The following is an 18,272-nucleotide window of genomic DNA, read 5'->3' as shown; positions in this document are numbered from 1 at the left end:
GCCATATATCACAAACCCCCGAGGTGCCTCATTGCTATTATAAACTGGTTACCAATGTAATTAGAGCAGTAAAAATACATATTTTGTCATACCCATGGTATATGGTCTGATATACCATGGCTGTCAGCCAATCAGCATTCAGGGCTCGAACCACCCAGTTTATACTGTGATATATACTTAGGTGATATATACTTGGGTGGTATATAAAGTGATATATACTTGGGTGGTATATAAGGTGGTTTAAACTTGGGTGAAAGTGTGTTCATGGTCCACCGCAAACTGCACCATTAATACCCTTACATGATTACAGGTTGAGATTGACTAGTATTTTACACATGGTGGACAGTGGACAGACACACTTTCACGCAATTATATACAGGTGACCTACATAGACGAGCATGCAAACAGCTAGGCAGGGTTGGCTTGGCTTGGCTTTTTGCCACAGTAGGTGTGAAGACATGCCGTCACCACAATCTGTCAGTCAAATGTGTCTATGATGAGATTTGGTGAGTCAAGGTTTTCCAATGATTCACGTCTGTGAATGAAGGAGCAAAAGACTGAATTTATGTCTCCCTCTCATTCTCATCCTCCTCTTTCTCTTCTATACGCCTCTATCCACTCTCCACCCTTCAACAGACACACACACACACAACCACCACACACATGCACACATACGGACACACACTTACAGGCTTTACACTGAGTGTATTGTACAGTATCTCTCCTCAGGCCAGATCCTTTCAGTGTCAGCCCAAGGCCCAACCTGGCAGACCTCCATGGTGTTCAAACGGTGTTCTCACACAACCGTTCAAACACACACACAGGGGAGTAGGTAGCTGTTGTGAGTACAGGTGCAGGTTGGATGGTAGGATGGGGTGGGGGGATGTTAGACTTCACTCCACCTCTTCTGGGGCTGTTGGTCTTTTGTCTTATAGGTAGTAGGAACTGTGGAGTGGACCACTGTGTAGTATTGCATAGTTGTTGTATTTGATTATTTGATCTAAGTTTATGTGGAAGTGTAGGTACAAACATTGGCATGCTCATTGACACTCGCACATCCTTATGCAATGCACATGAACACCAGTGGCGGTCAGTTCCGTTTAAGATGAGGGATGATTATGTTCCCTGTACCCATCCTGAGATTGCMACAACCTAGCCTATGAATGTAAGTTTACAACGTAGGTGCACAGGTCGAGAGAATTTTGAGTAAACAAAGTGGCAGTCAGTGACACATTCAATACCGCCTTGCACACTCTTGCCTGCATCTAGCTGATCTAGGGTGTAATCATTAGTTTAACAGTTCCAAATGAGAGTTTCTATTGGACAAATTCAGGTATGTTTATCCACGTTTCGTTCCGTTTGCTTCCGTTTAAGAAATGTTTTTCAACAGAATCGGAGGAACGTGTACACCCCTGATCACACGCAAACAGTTCACTTTCATAGCAGCCACATAAAAGACCAGACCAGGAGAAAAAAACTTTCCTAGCCAAACCTTCATATCATGACCACTAACCACTAACCACTACACACAGCCTACCTCATTGTCACGTCATAGTCAACTAGAACTACTAGAACTAACGCATTAGTAAACCCGCTACAATCAAAGCAGTTAAGCAATTACACCAGGGCCCAGTGTAATGGCAATACATTTATAAAACCAAAATGTTACATTGACTTGGAAGAGTTCCAGTGTTGGTTAGCAATAGCCAGCTAGCTAACATAGCATCCCTCTCTGTTTGAGCCGTGTGTTTAAGTAGGCTGCATTTGCTAGCTAAGGGAACGTTTAAAAAAAAATGCATAGCTCTCTCTTTCTTGCTTCTCCTTCATTTAGGAAGAAACAAATTTGTTCAAAACTGATCAACTATTGTCTTTCTCTCTCTTAGTCAACTATTCCCTATATTCACTATCTGATCCTTTGATTGGGTGGACAACATGTCAGTTCATGCTGCAAGAGCTCAGGTAAGTTGGAGGATGTCCTCCAGAAGTTGTCATAATTACTGTGTAAGTCTATTGAAGAGCGTGAGAACCATGAGCCTCCGAAGGTTTTGTATTGAAGTCAACATACCCAGAGGAGGACAGAAGTTAGCTGTCTTTCGGCTACACTAAGGTGTTACGCTACAGAGTGCTGCCGATGCTACTGAAGGCCTTCATTGCAAAACAGTGTGTTTTAATCAATTATTTGGTGACATGAATATATTTAGTATAGTTTAATCTACAAGGGATCACTTTTTTAACATGTCACTACTTTTATTGTTATGAAATTCACTGAGGAGGATGTTCCTTCCCTTCTTCTTCTGAGAAGTCTCCACTGATGAACACATACATACCCGCATGCACATGCACACACCAAAAAACTAAGAAAAACACACATTTGTTAGTCCCAGCATTCCTCAATGATTCCACAATGTGAACAGAAGAGGTGGTGTTGCACCACTGCCTATTGGTTCAGGCTTTTATTTTGGCATGTAAACAGAACCTTGGCTTCTCTTTTCTTGGAAATATGACAAGAATGGGCAAGCAACCCCATTTCTCAGCTAGGAGAGAGACCCTTGTCAGCTGAGACCCTGGGAAGATAGAGGCTATAGAGTACAGACCTCAAGGCTATAATCAACATGCACACGAGCACACACATACACACACACGCACAAGCTTTCATGCAAACTGCAAAGACAGAGACAGAACACCTACTCACTCGTAAGTCGTATTTAAAATTAAATAAAATTTATTAAGAAGTTTCAAAACTTTAGTACACAAACTGTAGCATCCATATACATGAGTACAATAATGCAATATAGAAAACTCAAATAAGTTTGTTCTTTGGGTTTGTAAAGAGGATTGCGGCTATATAGTCACTCAACACTTTGGACAAGTGAAGTGTGTGTTTTGAGCAGTTGAAAGTTTTCCATCGATAAGAATAACATTAATTGGCTTTATAATTTGAAATAAAAAACAAGGTTTGAATGGTCATGTTTAAAACATGCTGAAATGTACATTGCCGTTGCATTCAAGATATGACAATCATATTTACATTGTTAGATAACACATTTAAATCAGTGACTCTGCTCTACTTTAGAGAGTAGCACTGTAATACTGAATCCATTGCAACAGTGAGAGCACATGAAGCTCACTTTTTCTTATTTTTCCCTGAGATCATTTGGACAGTTGGCTGGTCTATTCTCCAGGCTTCAGGGGTCATAGTGGTGGATAGCTAGGCTCTAACGTGTCTGGTCCTAGTGTCAGAGCAGGGACAGGTTGTGCTGGGGGCCTGCTGTCTCCTGGAGGTAGCTCACCTGCCAGGGGAGGCCCAAGGCTGGAGACGGCTCCACAAATGCGTCCATGTAGCCCTGAGCGCAGGAGGCCCACACCCCCGTCTGGTACCCCAGCCCCTCGCCCACCTGGGTGTACCTGATAGAGCTGGGCGGCTGCTCCAAGGGGTTCCCTTTCCCACAGTGTCCGTGTAAGGGGTACAACTGGCCCTCGGCGGAGTAGCAGGGGTAGTGTGGTGAGGGTGGGCACGAGGAGCCCATGCTGTCCATGTAGAGGTGTGTCTCTGTTGGCAGCCTGTGAGGATGGGTGCCCTGCTGGGGCTCTATCTGGTGGGGGAGTGATGCCTGGTGCCAGGAGATGTAGCTTTGGGGCTCCTGGCGAGGAGCAACTGTCACCCTGGGCGGGTCCAGCCGTGACGTCCTCACCATTCCCACCGCCAATGGCCCCCCAGCCGGCCTGTGGCACTCCCGGTGGGAGCAGGGCTTACTGGGGGGGTTGGAGCTGAGGAAGACAGACAGGGCTGAGATGCGGTTGATGGCCCTCTGCAGGGTGGAAATCTTGGATAGCCTCTTGCCGCTAAGGTCGTGGTTGAGAGCCACACGTAGAGCATTGAAGGCCTGGTTGTAGTCCAGGATGCGTTTGCGCTCACGGACGTTGGCAGCCACACGGCGGGCCTTGGAGCGGACTGGGCGGCTGCGCTTCTTGGCCTGGCCCTCCTCAGGATCGTCGCTGGGGGGGCTGCTGGCTGAGCCCTCACTGTCCTGGAAGGGGCCCTTGGGGTTTCCGTCGCTCCCTTCGTCATCCTCCCCCTGACCCAGCATGCACAGCTCCAGCTCCTCCTCAGAGAACTCCTCTGACCCTGCCAGGTTTCTGCAGATCATCATCACTGACTGGCCGTGGAGCTATGGTGAAGGTTGTTGTTGTAGTTGCTCTGTAGCCACTGACTACTTAGTAGTTGCTGGAGTGTTCGCAAAGTTGCCGTTGCAGTGCCAGGACCTCCTTTGCTGTCGATCCGTGGCTTGTTCTGCGGGGCTGCCTGTCAGGTTGGTGTTGGGTGCTGTGTTTTGCGGCGTCTTTCACAGAGCTGTCAGTCGGGACGTTGTTGGGTGCTGTGTCCTGACAGCCCTTGTCTCCTCCTCCTCTCCTGGTGCCCTGTGATTACCTATGTCTCCGCGGGACGGCCCTGCCTGCTTTTTAAAGCCAGCCCTCCTCCTCCAGTCACATGGTACAGTCACCCATGAGGAATGGTGCTCTCTCTCTACCTGGTTTATGGGCACCCTCCAGGCAAATGGCGCTGTCACCTCCTCCTCCTCCTTCTCCTCCTCCACAGACACTCCCTCTCATACCTTACAGGATCTCTAAGTGTTTCAGCAGTTCCACAGCCTTGTAATACATAACAAGTGCTCATTTTTGGCATGACAATTGACTTTTTCTTGACATCCACCTATTGATTATTTTTGGTATATACCGTATCTAGGCCATTGATGAATCACTTTGACTCTAAGAGGGTGCTCCAATGTATGAAGCTTACTTCGATGTAAATCCACAAATACATTTATTTCCCCTCAAATACCTATTATTTTGTGGCCTACTAGTCACATGTTGCATAGAATGGTACGGGGGTAGAGTGTGGGGTTTTCTGATGTTTATCTTAATGGGGGAGTTACATGAAAATTTGTCACAGGACGTCCATGACAAATTGTGTGTTTATCAAATAGCAGCCTAATCTGTGTTGTGTTTGTTTCCCCTCATCTCACCAATGTGGGAGAGGGAAGGAGGGATTTGTCCATGTAATTAGCTGTCTACAGAGTGGCGATTCCCTTCGATTCCCTCCCCCATTTCTCTCTCTCTCTTTCTCCTTCTCTCTATCTTTAGCTTTAAGGGCCATATAATTTAGGGGGACTCCTGTGGAACCCTATCCTCATAAATCAGGCCTGGGCAGCACCTGAGGACAGGAGCAGAGCACGGCCTGGACTTCAAAGCCAAGGAAAAATGAAGGCAAATATTTTACAATTAGAACCTGCAATCACTGCTAGCTCGGCTGACTGGGCTAGAGCCATCAACTCAACCTTTCCATGGTAATGCTTTACATTTTTGGGGGTTTTGAGATATCAAGATAGGTCTTGTCCAAACTGGTTGGATGGAAGTTTCAGATTGTGTTTCGTGTCTTAGTGGAATTGGGTTATACAGATTACCATGCTCCGAATAAGGTACAGATGATTGTGTTTCAAATGAGGTGGATTATCTGAGTCAGATATCAACTGAAGAGAACAGATTGGATGTCAACTGAAGAGAACAGATTGGATGTCAACTGAACGAACAGGTTGGATGTCAACTGAACAGAACAGATTGGATGTCAGATGAACAGAACAGATTGAATGTCAACTGAACAGAACAGATTGGATGTCAGATGAACAGAACAGATTGAATGTCAACTGAACAGATTGAAAGAGCACATTCTAAAAGTTTCACCTCATCACAGAAAACAACAGTATTTTGAACTGTGTGGAGTAAATGTTTTGGAGTTGGGGAAATCCCTGCATACACAGGATTGACCTTTGCGTCGGTTGCTTTGGTGGACACAGTGAAAGGTGATTGTCCTGACCTTTATCCAAGGCTCCTGGCCAAGTGTGTGTGCTGGGTCAGGTAACTAAAGGGTAGGCCCTCATGATGAACTGAAGGTCGTTGAGAAACATTGTTTCCTTCCTGCCTTCTTAATTTTCTGGTACATATCACAGCTGAGCGAGGCCAACCGTGAGAACAATTACAAGGCCAGGGTTTCAGCTCTTACCAATCACAACTATCGATCAGAGGTGCGTGGCAAAATTCATTTTTTGCGTAACAGTTTTGTTATGACATCAATACACTAGACTTATTGAGAATCTGAATTTCATTGATTTCATTAAATGTAGAGCTTCAATCATGTTATCTCTATGTACAAAGATAAAGAAAGCTGAATACAGACTGTGGCAAGCAGCATTTTTTTCACATTACTTTGATTTGAGCTGTCAATAATTCCCAGCCTATTTGTCCTGCACTTCCATTGCTCGGCTGATTCTATAGTCCACAGCTGATCCAATTGTCTATTCAAGGCAACCATATTGTCCATACAGCAACACCATACTACCCTGTTGATATACCACAATACTCTTCTATATGCAATTGTCATTGAAAGTGTTTGACGTGTCCAACTCCCTACTTGCAAGTAGGGAGTCATGCAGTTTCAAGTAGTGAGCAGCTAGCTAGGCCTCTCTTCCTCACAAGAGTTGTATGTGATTTATGTCTTTACGAGCACATCAGATTTACTGCTGTGGTTGTAGAGAGAGCATGGAGAGACTAGAGCATTGGACTCTCCCAGTCCATTCACTTTGACAGGTGACAAGACACCAGTAATTATCGGCCGCCAGGAATAAATCACAGACCTTTATTGCTTACCTCACCATACCCTTGACGGAATAACCATTTTCAAGCGAGAGGAACCTGCCCAACGCCACTGAACCTGAGATTTGTAAATCTCCTGCTAGAAGCTCACATAATGACTAGTTGTTACCTGCTCGTTATTAGAGGTCTGTGTGCCAAACGTTATAGATGTATATTCCCAAAGGGGTAGTTATACGGGTAATAAGTGAGTAAGGTCCGGGTTCGCTAACCTTGGCTTTGCAGTGGTATGTTAATGCATGTTTTTGGTGTCCGCTCTGGAATTTTCTCACCTCAATAAAAAGCCTGCAGTCAAAAAGGAGGGCTCCCCGTTATTCTAGGCACTTCCATTTTCTCACACCACAGTTCATGAGGAATTGTTAATGTCTTAAGATAGATGGATGTTTTCACCTGTAAACTCAAAAATATTTTTGTCATTTTTATGATAGTTATTTAGTAACCCTAATGCTTGCTATTCTGATTATTATACTGTAGCACTGCTCAAGGCATTGGCACATATAGCCATATCTGTGATATGCATAATACATGCATTGACGTTTAGTTACTTTTAGATGAGTGTCTCTGAATTAAGAGATGTGTATCCATGCATAAATTAGTATTGATTATTGAATGTAACATCAATTTACTTGAGAGTTGACTGAGACCTCTAGCACTTAAGAATTGAGATGGCAGCAACTCAACATTGATCTGTAGTGCTCTGTTCAGTGGAGTGCCGTTAGTAAGGCAATTAACTATTTCCTTCCTATGTATCAACCTATCAGGCCACATCTCCCTTCAGATCTCTCTATCTCTTGATGTCAGCTGTCACTGACGAATGCTGTCTGTCACAGGCAATGGTGTCATCTCTTGGACCAGATTAGAGATTTGTTGAGGGATCCCCTCCCTTTCTGAGTCAGGCAGGCCTCTAGTCTTCTGTGTCACTTTTTCCTCCCTGGTGAACAGAGGGAGTGAGCCACATAGTATATGAGACACACATACACACTCAGAAGGCTCAATCCAAAATCCTGTAATTTTGTCAAGTTTTGTGGTAAGGTGGGTTTGTGTGGGCTGTATCTGAGCATCAATGTGCGAGTTGAGAGAACTCAAACCACACCTGAGGGGTACTTGCCCCCCAAGACAGACCTCAGGGCCCCATACCATACATACAGTGGGAATACATCAAAGGTCCCTCTAAACATGTTCTAAACAACACATGAAAACGTGGAAGGTTACTGACGTGCAACATTGTGAATCATTCTGTCTGAAATTACTGGCAATTACGCATGTTTGTCTGCTGTAATCTCTTTCAGCTAGCGCACCGGCCATAAAATCTGAAATGTTGGGTGGAAAAAACGCCGGTGGCTTCTCCAGCACACACAACTCAACACTGAAAGTGTCATACTCAGGATGTCTGTCAAAATGTTGACTATTAATCATTTAGTTGTTTTGAAGAGTACTGTACTTCAACATCACTGCTGTTTTTGATGTTTTTATTTTACTCCATGGTAACCAGATTTTTCCGGCATGGCAGAAAACAGTGCTCAGTGATAAAAGTGTTATCTCATAAGCTTAGTTTTGTTTTTGTTTTATTAGGATCCCCATTAGCTGTTGCTACTGCATCAGCTACTCTTCCTGGGCTCCACACAAAACATAAAACATGATATAATACAGAACATTAATAGACAAGAACAGCTCAAGGACAGAACTACATACATTTAAAATAAGAAGTGGCAAGGGCATGCTTAGATTTCACTCAGGGGTTGAAGAATTGAACAATTGTTCCAGTAGAAGAATAGGCCTCCTGCCTATACAGTAGATGTTGGGGGTGATGCACACTGCCCTGTCTCTCTTAGTCTTGTAGGCATTGGAGAGGATTGCTAAAACCCCTTCTAGTGATCTGATTTACGCCTAGGATTAGACTAGAGAAATGCAAATCTGTGAATGTCATGTCCAACAGTTACCCCAACCTGCATATAGTGTAGCAATGTAAGCAGCTCCACCTCTCTGTGTTTGACCGCCTAAATGCCGATTTCAAGCCAAAACAAACAATGAGAAATCATGCCATCATTATAAGAATGATAAGGTATTCACTAGTATCCTCCAAACAGAAGCATGTGTTGTGAATTGCTGATTGAATACTTAAATGAAAAAAAGTATATGCTGTGCACCCACAGCACATCACTACAGGAAAATTAGCACTTTGAGTTGTTCCCTTAAACCATGTACAGTATCATGTCATGTTTATGATACGTTATATAATGGCAGAAAACAGTGCTCAGTGATAGTGTTATCTCATAAGCTTAGTTTTTTTGTTGTTTTATTAAGATCCCCATTAGCAATTGATATTTCGCTACACTCGCAATAACATCTGCTAAAAATGTGTTTATGTGACCAWTAAAATTTGATTTGATTATAATAATAATAATAATTAGGGGGTGCTTACGGTATATAGTCCTGTTTCACTATATGTACAAGTAGGTAACCTGTACATGTGTTAGGTGTGTTAGGAGAGTGGGGTCACAGCCAGGGGATCAGCTTCACGACGCATAGGCAGCTTCAATGTTCTATTTGTCTGTGCAGCTTGGGGCCGATTCAGACTTATGCCTCGTTCATATTAACCATAGGCACACCGTTACATTGCGCAGGAAGTCATTTCTTTAAGTGGGGACGTCCACAATGGAGTGGAATCGCAATGCCCCCTTGCAGTTGAAGACTCCGTTGTGAGACGGACGCTGCATACTTTTCCAAACTTTGCATGGTCTTCAGGCCAGCCAGAGTCCATCGAAGAACAAGAAGTGACCAAATCACAGAAGAAGATGAAAATATGTGGTTTTCGGTGACAAATATTTACCCATTCCTATAAGTGATTACTATTTTAATACTAATGTTAAATAATACACATTGGCTGTTAAGCCTTCAGAAAGTATTCACACCCCTTTACTCTTTCCACATTTTGTTGTTACAGCCTGAATTTAAAATTGATTAAATGTCATAATAATGTCATAATAGTGAGAATTTTATTTTGCAAATAATAATATAGAAAATAAAGCTGAAGTGTCTTGAATCAAAAAGTATTCAACCCCTTTGTTATGGCAAGCCTAAATAGGTTCAGTAGTAAAAATGTGCTTATCAAATCGCATAATAAGTTGCATGGACTCATACCGTGTCAATAATAGTGAGTAACATGATTTTCGAATGACTACCCCATCTCTGTACCCCACACATACAATTATCTGTAAGGTCCCTCAATTGAGTAGTGAATTTCAAGCACAGGTTCAACCACAAAGACTAAGGAGGTTTTTCAATGCCTCGCAAATAAGTGCACCGATTGGTAGATGTGTAAAAAAATATAAAAACAGATGCTGAATATCCCTTTGAGTATGGTGAAGTTATTAATTAGGCGTTGGATGGTGTATCAGTTCACCCAGTCACTACAAAGTTACAGGCGTCCTTCCTAACCCAGTTGCCAGAGAGGACGGAAACTGCTCAGGGATTTCACCATGAGGTCAATGGTTATTTAAAACAGTTAAAGAGCTTAATAGGTTGTGATATGAGATAACTGCGGATGGATCAACAACATTGCAGTTACTCCACAATACTAAAAGAAGAAAATGAAGGAAGCCTCTACAGAATAGAAGTATTCCAAAACATGCATCCTGTTTGCAACAAGGCACTAAAGTAATACTGCAAAAAAAATAACAAATCCAACACATCACTGAGTACCACTCTTCATATTTTCAAGCATGGGGGTAGCTACAGTGGCATCTTCAACCTAGCCTAGCTTTTAGCTAGATAGCTAGCTGCTCTGCAAGCTAGTTTGACTTGCTATAAAGTTAGAAACAAGTTGAGGAAAAAGTTACTTAACGAAACATGTTTTWTTATCACCTTGAAWCAGTGGRCAGTTTATTAGGTACACCACCTCGTTCACAAAAATGGTTCGCTCCTATAGACAGTGAATCACGTGGTCATGGCTTGCTATATAAAGCAGGCAGACAGGCATTGAGTCATTCAGTTACTGTTCGATTAAAGGTTCAAATGGGCAAAGGGAGTGACCTAAGCAACTTTGAGTATGGTATGATCGTCGGTGCCAGGAGCACCTGTTCCATTATCTCAGAAACCGCCGGRCTCCTGGGCTTTTTCACGCACGACAGTGGCTAGGGTTTACCGAGAATGGTGCGACAAACAAAAAACATCCATTCAGCGACAGCCCTGTGGGCGAAAACGGCTTGTTGATGAGAGAGGTCGAAGAAGAACGGCAAGAATTGTGCAAGCTAACAGTCAGGCCACAAACAGGCAAATAAAGGTGCAGTACAACAGCGGTCTGCAAAAAGGCATCTCAGAACACACATCTCGTCGGGCCTTGTTACGGGGATGGACTATTGCAGCAGGCGACCAACACACCGGGTTCCACTCCTATCAGCTAAAAACAAGAAGAAGTGGCTCTAGTGGGTACGTGATCGCCAACACTGGAAAATTGAGAAGCTTGGCATAAGCAACATGGCCCCATCCTGCCAAGTGTCAACGGTACATGTTGGTGGCGGAGGTGTAATGGTGTGGGGAATGTTTTCCTGGTACCAATTGAGCAACGTTTGAATGCCACGCCTTAGAATCCATGCCCCAAATAATTCAGTCTGTTCTGGAAGAAAAGCAGTGTCCGACCCGGTACGAGATTGGGGCATTAGGAATTTATGCCTTTCCTACTCACTTTTCAGTATCTGGTATTCAGTCAACTTATTCAGTCATGTAACGCGCTCTGCAGTTGTGTCTACCTTGAACACTGAATACATTTCATTCAACTTCTGAAAACCCTCCCACTTGCTGGCCAACATATTTTCTCATGGAGTTTTCATTCAATAGGGTTTTCAGTACATTTATCTTAAGCCATGCTTTTAATTATGGTGTGCCTTTTAGTTAGAATTTTGACGACAGACTCACTAGAATGTATTGAGAGAACGGGTTCAGAATATTAGGGATCAATGAAAAAAAGCCTTCTACTTAAAAGCCAACATGGTAGGGATAAAAACACAGCAAACATAGGACATAGGAAGCGCAGTATGTGTGCATGTACAGGTGTATTGGGATGGAAGGTGGGGTGTGTGTTTTTGTTAATGGAAAGTGTGGAGTTAAGTGAGTGAAAAAGGAAAATGGTTGCAAATGCCAGAGCCCATGTGTGTCTGCGAGCAGGAGTTGTGACAGAGAGAACTTTCAATTTTGTGCAGATATGGGATATACATTTCAAAATAAATTATAAATATATTTATTGTCCTATCATGATGGAACGGTCCCCAACTTTATACCCTATACACTCACCTGAGCGACCCACACACTAAGGAGAAGTCCTTATCTGTTTTATAGACCTACTGCAAGTAGCCAATATGCAGCCAAGAAAGAAAGCTAAACGAGACCCACTTAAGAGTTTAACATCTGAGCTTGTGGTTGTTTGTGGGGGAAGGGTGAGGAGTATGTGTGTGTGTGTGTGTGTGTGTGTGTGTGTGTGTGTGTGTGTGTGTGTGTGTGTGTGTGTGTGTGTGTGTGTGTGTGTGTGTGTGTGTGTGCGGGCGGGCGGGCGTGCGGGCGTGCGTTCGTGTGGACGTGCGTGTGTCTATGTATCCCACATCTGTTGCTATGGGATAATGATGTTAGGGACAATACAGGATGAATCACAATGATTGCTTGCCAAAAATGTAATGTTTGTAATGACAGGCCTGGTTATAGGTAATAATCCTTTGTATGAACTGCCACCATTATTACGCATATTATTTGTTAATTATGGAAATAAATTAAGATATGCAAGATTTTTCAATATATATTTTAAAATAACTATATACAATACAATCGAGGTGAGGGCATTGGAAATGCTTTTGGCCGTTAATCTGCTTGTGTTCTGTGTGTGGCACTGTGCTCTTTTTAAAGGATGGGTTCCAATCTCTCAAGGGCCCTAGGATCCAGGTGGACAGGGTGGTCTGCCAGTCCCTGGGACAACAATCCAACTTGGGATGAGGGAAGGTTTTAGCATGTGGAATAGTGGAGAACAATTGGAAGTTTACTCAGTAGCAGTGCAAATYCCATGGTACAGCTATACGGACACTCAATTATTATGGTACTTAATGGTAAATTTACGAACATGTACTTTGATAAATAAAATTGAAACTAGTATCTTATGGAAAATTGTGAAATAAGTATAGACAGTTATAATTGTAATGGCTTAGCAGATAATAAAAAAACACAATCAGTATTTATCTGGCTAAAAGAGAAGGAATATAATATCCATTGTTTACAGGAAACTCATTCAACCATTTTAGATGAAGTTGTATAGAAAAAGGACTGGGGGAGTGAAATATACTTCTCCCATCAGCAAAGAAACTAAAAAGGGGTGATGATATTTATTAACAATAATTTTGATCTGAATGTGCAAATTGTCCAAACAGATCATCAAGGTAGATGGATTATTTTAAATATGTTATTGGACCATAAACAGATATGGCTCATTAATCTATAAGGTCCAAATAATGATGATCCACTTCTTTGAAATTATATTATAACATTTTTTCAAGCCTACACGCAATACAATACTCTATTATTATGGTGGGAGATTATAATACGGTTTTAAATACCTCAATCGACCGATCGTAAAATAAATCACACAACAAACTATAACCCTTAGGCACTTAAGGAAATCACAAATATCATGGATATATTGGAACTAGTGGCTATATGGAGGCTAAAATATCCTGACCTAGTGAGAAATACATGGTGGAGGCTCAATCAAGCTACTGTAGTCGTCATGACTATTGTTTTATGTCATTCTTGCTGGCACCAAAAGTTTAAAAAGTGTTGATAGGGGACAGAATGCGGTCGGACCATCAAATAATTGGCATATACATTACTCTTACAGAATTTCAAATCAAATGTATTTATAAAGCCCTTCTTACATCAGCCGATATCTCAAAGTGCTGTAAAGAAACCCAGCCTAAAACCCCAAACAGCAAGCAATGCAGGTGTAGAAGGGTGGCTAGGAAAAACTCCCTAGAAAGGCCAGAACCTAGGAAGAAACCTAGAGAGGAACCAGGCTATGAGGGGTGGCAAGTCCTCTTCTGGCTGTGCCGGGTGGAGATTATAACAGAACATGGTCAAGATGTTCAAATGTTCATAGATAACCAGCAGGGTCAAATAATAATAATCACAGTGGTTGTCAAGGGTGCAACAGGTCAGCACCTCAGGAGTAAATGTTAGTTGGCTTTTCATAGTCGATCATTCAGAGTATCTCTACCGCTCCTGCTGTCTCTAGAGAGTTGAAAACAGCAGGTCTGGGACAGGTAGCACATCCGGTGAACAGGTCAGGGTTCCATAGCCGCAGGCAGAACAGGAAACTGGAGCAGCAGCACGGCCAGGTGGACTGGGGACAGCAAGGAGTCCATCAGGCCAGGTAGTCTAAGGCATGGTCCTAGGGCTCAGGTCCTCCGAGGAGAGAAAGAAGAAAGAAAGAGAGAAGAAGAGAATTAGAGAGAGCATACTTAAATTCACACAAGCACCGGATAAGACAGGAAAAATCCTCCAGATATAACAGACTGACCCTAGCCCCCCGACACAAAAACTACTGCAGCATAAATACTGGAGGCTGAGACAGGAGGGGTCGGGAGACACTGTGGCCCCATCCGACGATACCCGGACAGGGCAAACAGGCAGGATATAACCCCACCCACTTTGCCAAAGCACAGCCCCACACCACTAGACGGATATGTTCAACCACCAACTTACCATCCTGAGACAAGGCCGATATAGCCCACAAAGATCTCTGCCACGGCACAACCCAAGGGGGGCGCCAACCCAGACAGGAAGATCACGTCAGTGACTCAACCCACTCAAGTGACGCACCCCTCCTAGGGACGGCATGGAAGAGCACCAGTAAGCCAGTGACTCAGCCCCTGTAATAGGGTTAAAGGCAGAGAATCCCAGTGGAGAGAGGGGAACCGGCCAGGCAGAGACAGCAAGGGTGTTCGTTGCTCCAGTGCCTTTCCGTTCACCTTCACACTCCTGGGCCAGATGAGTCATCAATAAAGACTTAAAGGTTGAGACTGAGTCTGCGTCTCTCACATGGGTAGGCAGACAATTCCATAAAAATTGAGCTCTATAGGAGAAAGCCTTGCCTTCCAGCTGTTTGCTTAGAAATTCTAGGGACAGTTAGGAGGCCTGCGTCTTGTGACCGTAGCGTACGTGTAGGTATGTACGGCAGGACCAAATCGTAAAGATAGGTAGGAGCAAGCCCATGTAATGCTTTGTATGTTAGCAGTAAAACCTTGAAATCAGCCCTTGCCTTAACAGGAAGCACGTTTCCACGGGGGCGAGGATATTGTACATTTAATCAAAGCCTATTGGATGACAAATTGTTTTTAATCAGGACAGAAAAATGTATAACAGATTTTTTCTGACATAATTTAGGTACAGAAGATCCCCTTATTGTATGGGACACTTTTAAATGTGGCTTTAGAGGCCATACAATTCAATACTCAACTTTAAAACAAAAGCAATTTAGGTCAAAAGAGTTCATATTATCAAAGGAAATAGAGGGACTAACAGTACAGATAGATAGCAATAAAACTATAKCATAGAGGCACAGAACACGTTAGAGGAAAAACAAAAAGAAATGGACGCACTTATTAAAGAAAGATCAAATAAAATCAACGTTTTTTATTTGTCACGTGCGCCACATACAGCAGGTGTAGGCCTTACAGTTAAATGCTTACTTACAAGCCCTAACCAACAGTGCAATTTAAGTAAAACATAGGTATTAGGTGAACAATAGATAAATAAATAAATAAAATACAATAGTAAAAGACAGTAAAAATTAACAGTAGTGAGGCTATATACAGTAATGTAATATATTATACAAATAAAGCGAACTGGATGGAATATGGGGGYAAAAGCACCAAATAATTTTTTAATCTTCAACAGAAAATGCTACCAAAAAGTATTTTCTGAAACTTGTTATAAATGAAGTAGTCACCCATGATTCACTAAACTATATTTTGAAAGAGGAAGCAAAGTACTTTAAGCATATGTTTCCATTTCAGTCTCCTCCATCTCCACTACCTGAAGTTAATTGTAAGGATTTAAAAAATATATATAATAATTAACAGCTGTACAGAAAGACTCATTTGAAGGCCAAACTACAGAGGAAGAACTTCTTGATGAAATTAAAGCCTTTAAGTCCGGGAAAACTCCAGGGCTGGATGMCATACCAGTTGAGGTATACCAAACCTTTTTTGATATACTCAYAGGACCGTTATTAGCATGTTTTAACCACTCCTATAAAAATGGTAGATTATCAGATACTCAACAAGTAGGTCTGATTTCATTATTACAGAAACAGGACCCAAGTGGTAAATATAAAGATCCAATCCATAAAAAATATTTTGGCTCCTCACAATTCAGTGTTGTGATGCAAATATTCTAGCAAAATGCATAGTGCATAGAATTAAAAAGGCATTGTCGTATATTATTCATCCTAATCAGACAGGTTTTTTACACGGACGATACATTGGAAATAATATAAGACAAGTACAGGAAACAATAGAACGCTATGAAAAATCTGTGAAACCAGGCCTGGCATTCATAATTGACTTAAAAAATTATTTTGATAATGCACAACAGGAATTGATATACACTGCTCAAAAAAATAAAGGGAACACTAAAATAACACATCCTAGATCTGAATGAATGAAATATTCTTATTAAATACTTTTTTCTTTACATAGTTGAATGTGCTGACAAGAAAATCACACAAAAATTATCAATGGAAATCAAATGTATCAACCCATGGAGGTCTGGATTTGGAGTCACACTCAAAATTAAAGTGGAAAACCACACTACAGGCTGATCCAACTTTGATGTAATGTCCTTAAAACAAGTCAAAATGAGGCTCAGTAGTGTGTGTGGACTCCAGTCTGTGGTGCAACGTGGCGTTGGTGGATGGAGCGAGACATGATGTTCCAGATGTGCTCAATTGGATTCAGTCTGCGGGCGAACGGCGGGCCAGTCCATAGCATCAATGCCTTCCTCTTGCAGGAACTGCTGACACACTCCAGCCACATGAGGTCTAGCATTGTCTTGCATTAGGAGGAACCCAGGGCCAACCGCACCAGCATATGGTCTCACAAGGGTCTGAGGATCTCATCTCGGTACCTAATGGCAGTCAGGCTACCCTGGCGAGCACATGGAGGGCTGTGCGGCCACCCCAAGAAAAATGCCACCCCACACCATGACTGACCCACCGCCCAAACCGGTCATGCTGGAGGATGTTGCAGGCAGCAGAACGTTCTCCACGGCGTCTCCAGACTCTGTCACGTCTGTCACATGTGCTCAGTGTGAACCTGCTTTCATCTGTGAAGAGCACAGGGTGCCAGTGGCGAATTGCCACTCTTGGTGTTCTCTGGCAAATGCCAAAAGTCCTGCACGGGTTGGGCTGTAAGCACAACCCCCACCTGTGGACGTCGGGCCCTCATACCACCCTCATGGAGTCTGTTTCTGACCGTTTGAGCAGACCACATGCACAATTTGGCCAGCTGGAGGTCATTTGCAGGCTCATGAACAGTCTCACTCTAGTCCTCCATTGACACAAGGCGAGTGAGGTAGCGTACCCTGACATGACTGGGTTGTTGCCTCCTACGGCCTCCTTCCACGTCTCTGATGTACTGGCCGTCTCCTGGTAGCGTTATGTTGACATAATGACAGACACAGCAAACCTTCTTGCCACAGCTCGCATTGATGTGCCATCCTGGATGAGCTGCACTACCTGAGCCACTTGTGTGGGTTGTAGACTCCATCTCATGCTACCACTAGAGTGAAAGCACCGCCAGCATTCAAAAGTGACCAAAACATCAGCCAGGAAGCATAGGAACTGAGAAGTGGTCTGTGGTCACCACCTGCAGAACCACTCCTTTATTGGGGGTGTCTTGCTAATCACCTATAATTTCCACCTGTTGTCTAAACCATTTGCACAACAGCATGTGAAATTTATTGTCAATCAGTGTTGCTTCCTAAGTGGACAGTTTGATTTCACAGAAGTGTGATTGACTTGGAGTTACATTGTGTTGTTTAAGTGTTCCCTTTATTTTTWTGAGCAGTGTATATATAAATGCCTGAAATATTTAAATACTGGATAATCTCTTATACAATGGGTTAAAGTGTCACGTTCTGACCATAGTTCTTTTGTATTTTCTTTGTTTTAGTGTGGTCAGGGCGTGAGTTGGGTGGGTAATCTATGTTTTCTATTTATGTGTTGGTTTTCTGTGTTTGGCTTGATATGGTTCTCAATCAGAGGCAGCTGTCAATCGTTGTCCCTGATTGGGAACCATATTTAGGTAGCCTGTTTTCTGTTGGGTTTTGTGGGTGGTTGTTTTCAGTCTTTGTGTGTCTGCACCAGATAGAACTGTTTCGGTTGTTCACTTCCATTAAATAAGATGAACAATTACCACGCTGCGCATTGGTCCTCTGATCCTTCAAACTTCTCCTCCTCAGACGAGGAGGAAGACGACAGCCGTTACATAAAGTTATGTATAGTAACCCTAGGTGTAAATTAGCAAATAATG

General features: G+C 42.9%; 1 protein-coding gene across 1 annotated transcript; it reads right to left on the bottom strand.

Moving 5' to 3' along the window:
- Nucleotides 1-2,694: 2,694 nt before the first annotated feature.
- On the bottom strand, nucleotides 2,695-4,441 carry LOC111950742 (class A basic helix-loop-helix protein 9-like). Its single transcript, XM_023968599.2, has one exon. The coding sequence runs from the start codon at nucleotides 4,149-4,151 to the stop codon at nucleotides 3,237-3,239; it is 915 nt and encodes a 304-aa protein (XP_023824367.1). The 5' UTR covers nucleotides 4,152-4,441; the 3' UTR covers nucleotides 2,695-3,236.
- Nucleotides 4,442-18,272: the final 13,831 nt, after the last annotated feature.

The sequence above is a fragment of the Salvelinus sp. IW2-2015 genome, linkage group LG23 (genome assembly GCF_002910315.2).
Source record: "Salvelinus sp. IW2-2015 linkage group LG23, ASM291031v2, whole genome shotgun sequence".
NCBI lineage: Eukaryota > Metazoa > Chordata > Actinopteri > Salmoniformes > Salmonidae > Salvelinus > Salvelinus sp. IW2-2015.
The sequence above is the reverse complement of the archived record's forward strand: the minus strand, read 5'-3'. Positions and strand labels throughout refer to the sequence as shown.

What these genes read in the sequence shown, in the direction of transcription:
- LOC111950742 (XM_023968599.2), bottom strand. Translation starts at nt 4,151, where the DNA reads ATGATGATCTGCAGAAACCTGGCAGGGTCAGAGGAGTTCTCTGAGGAG.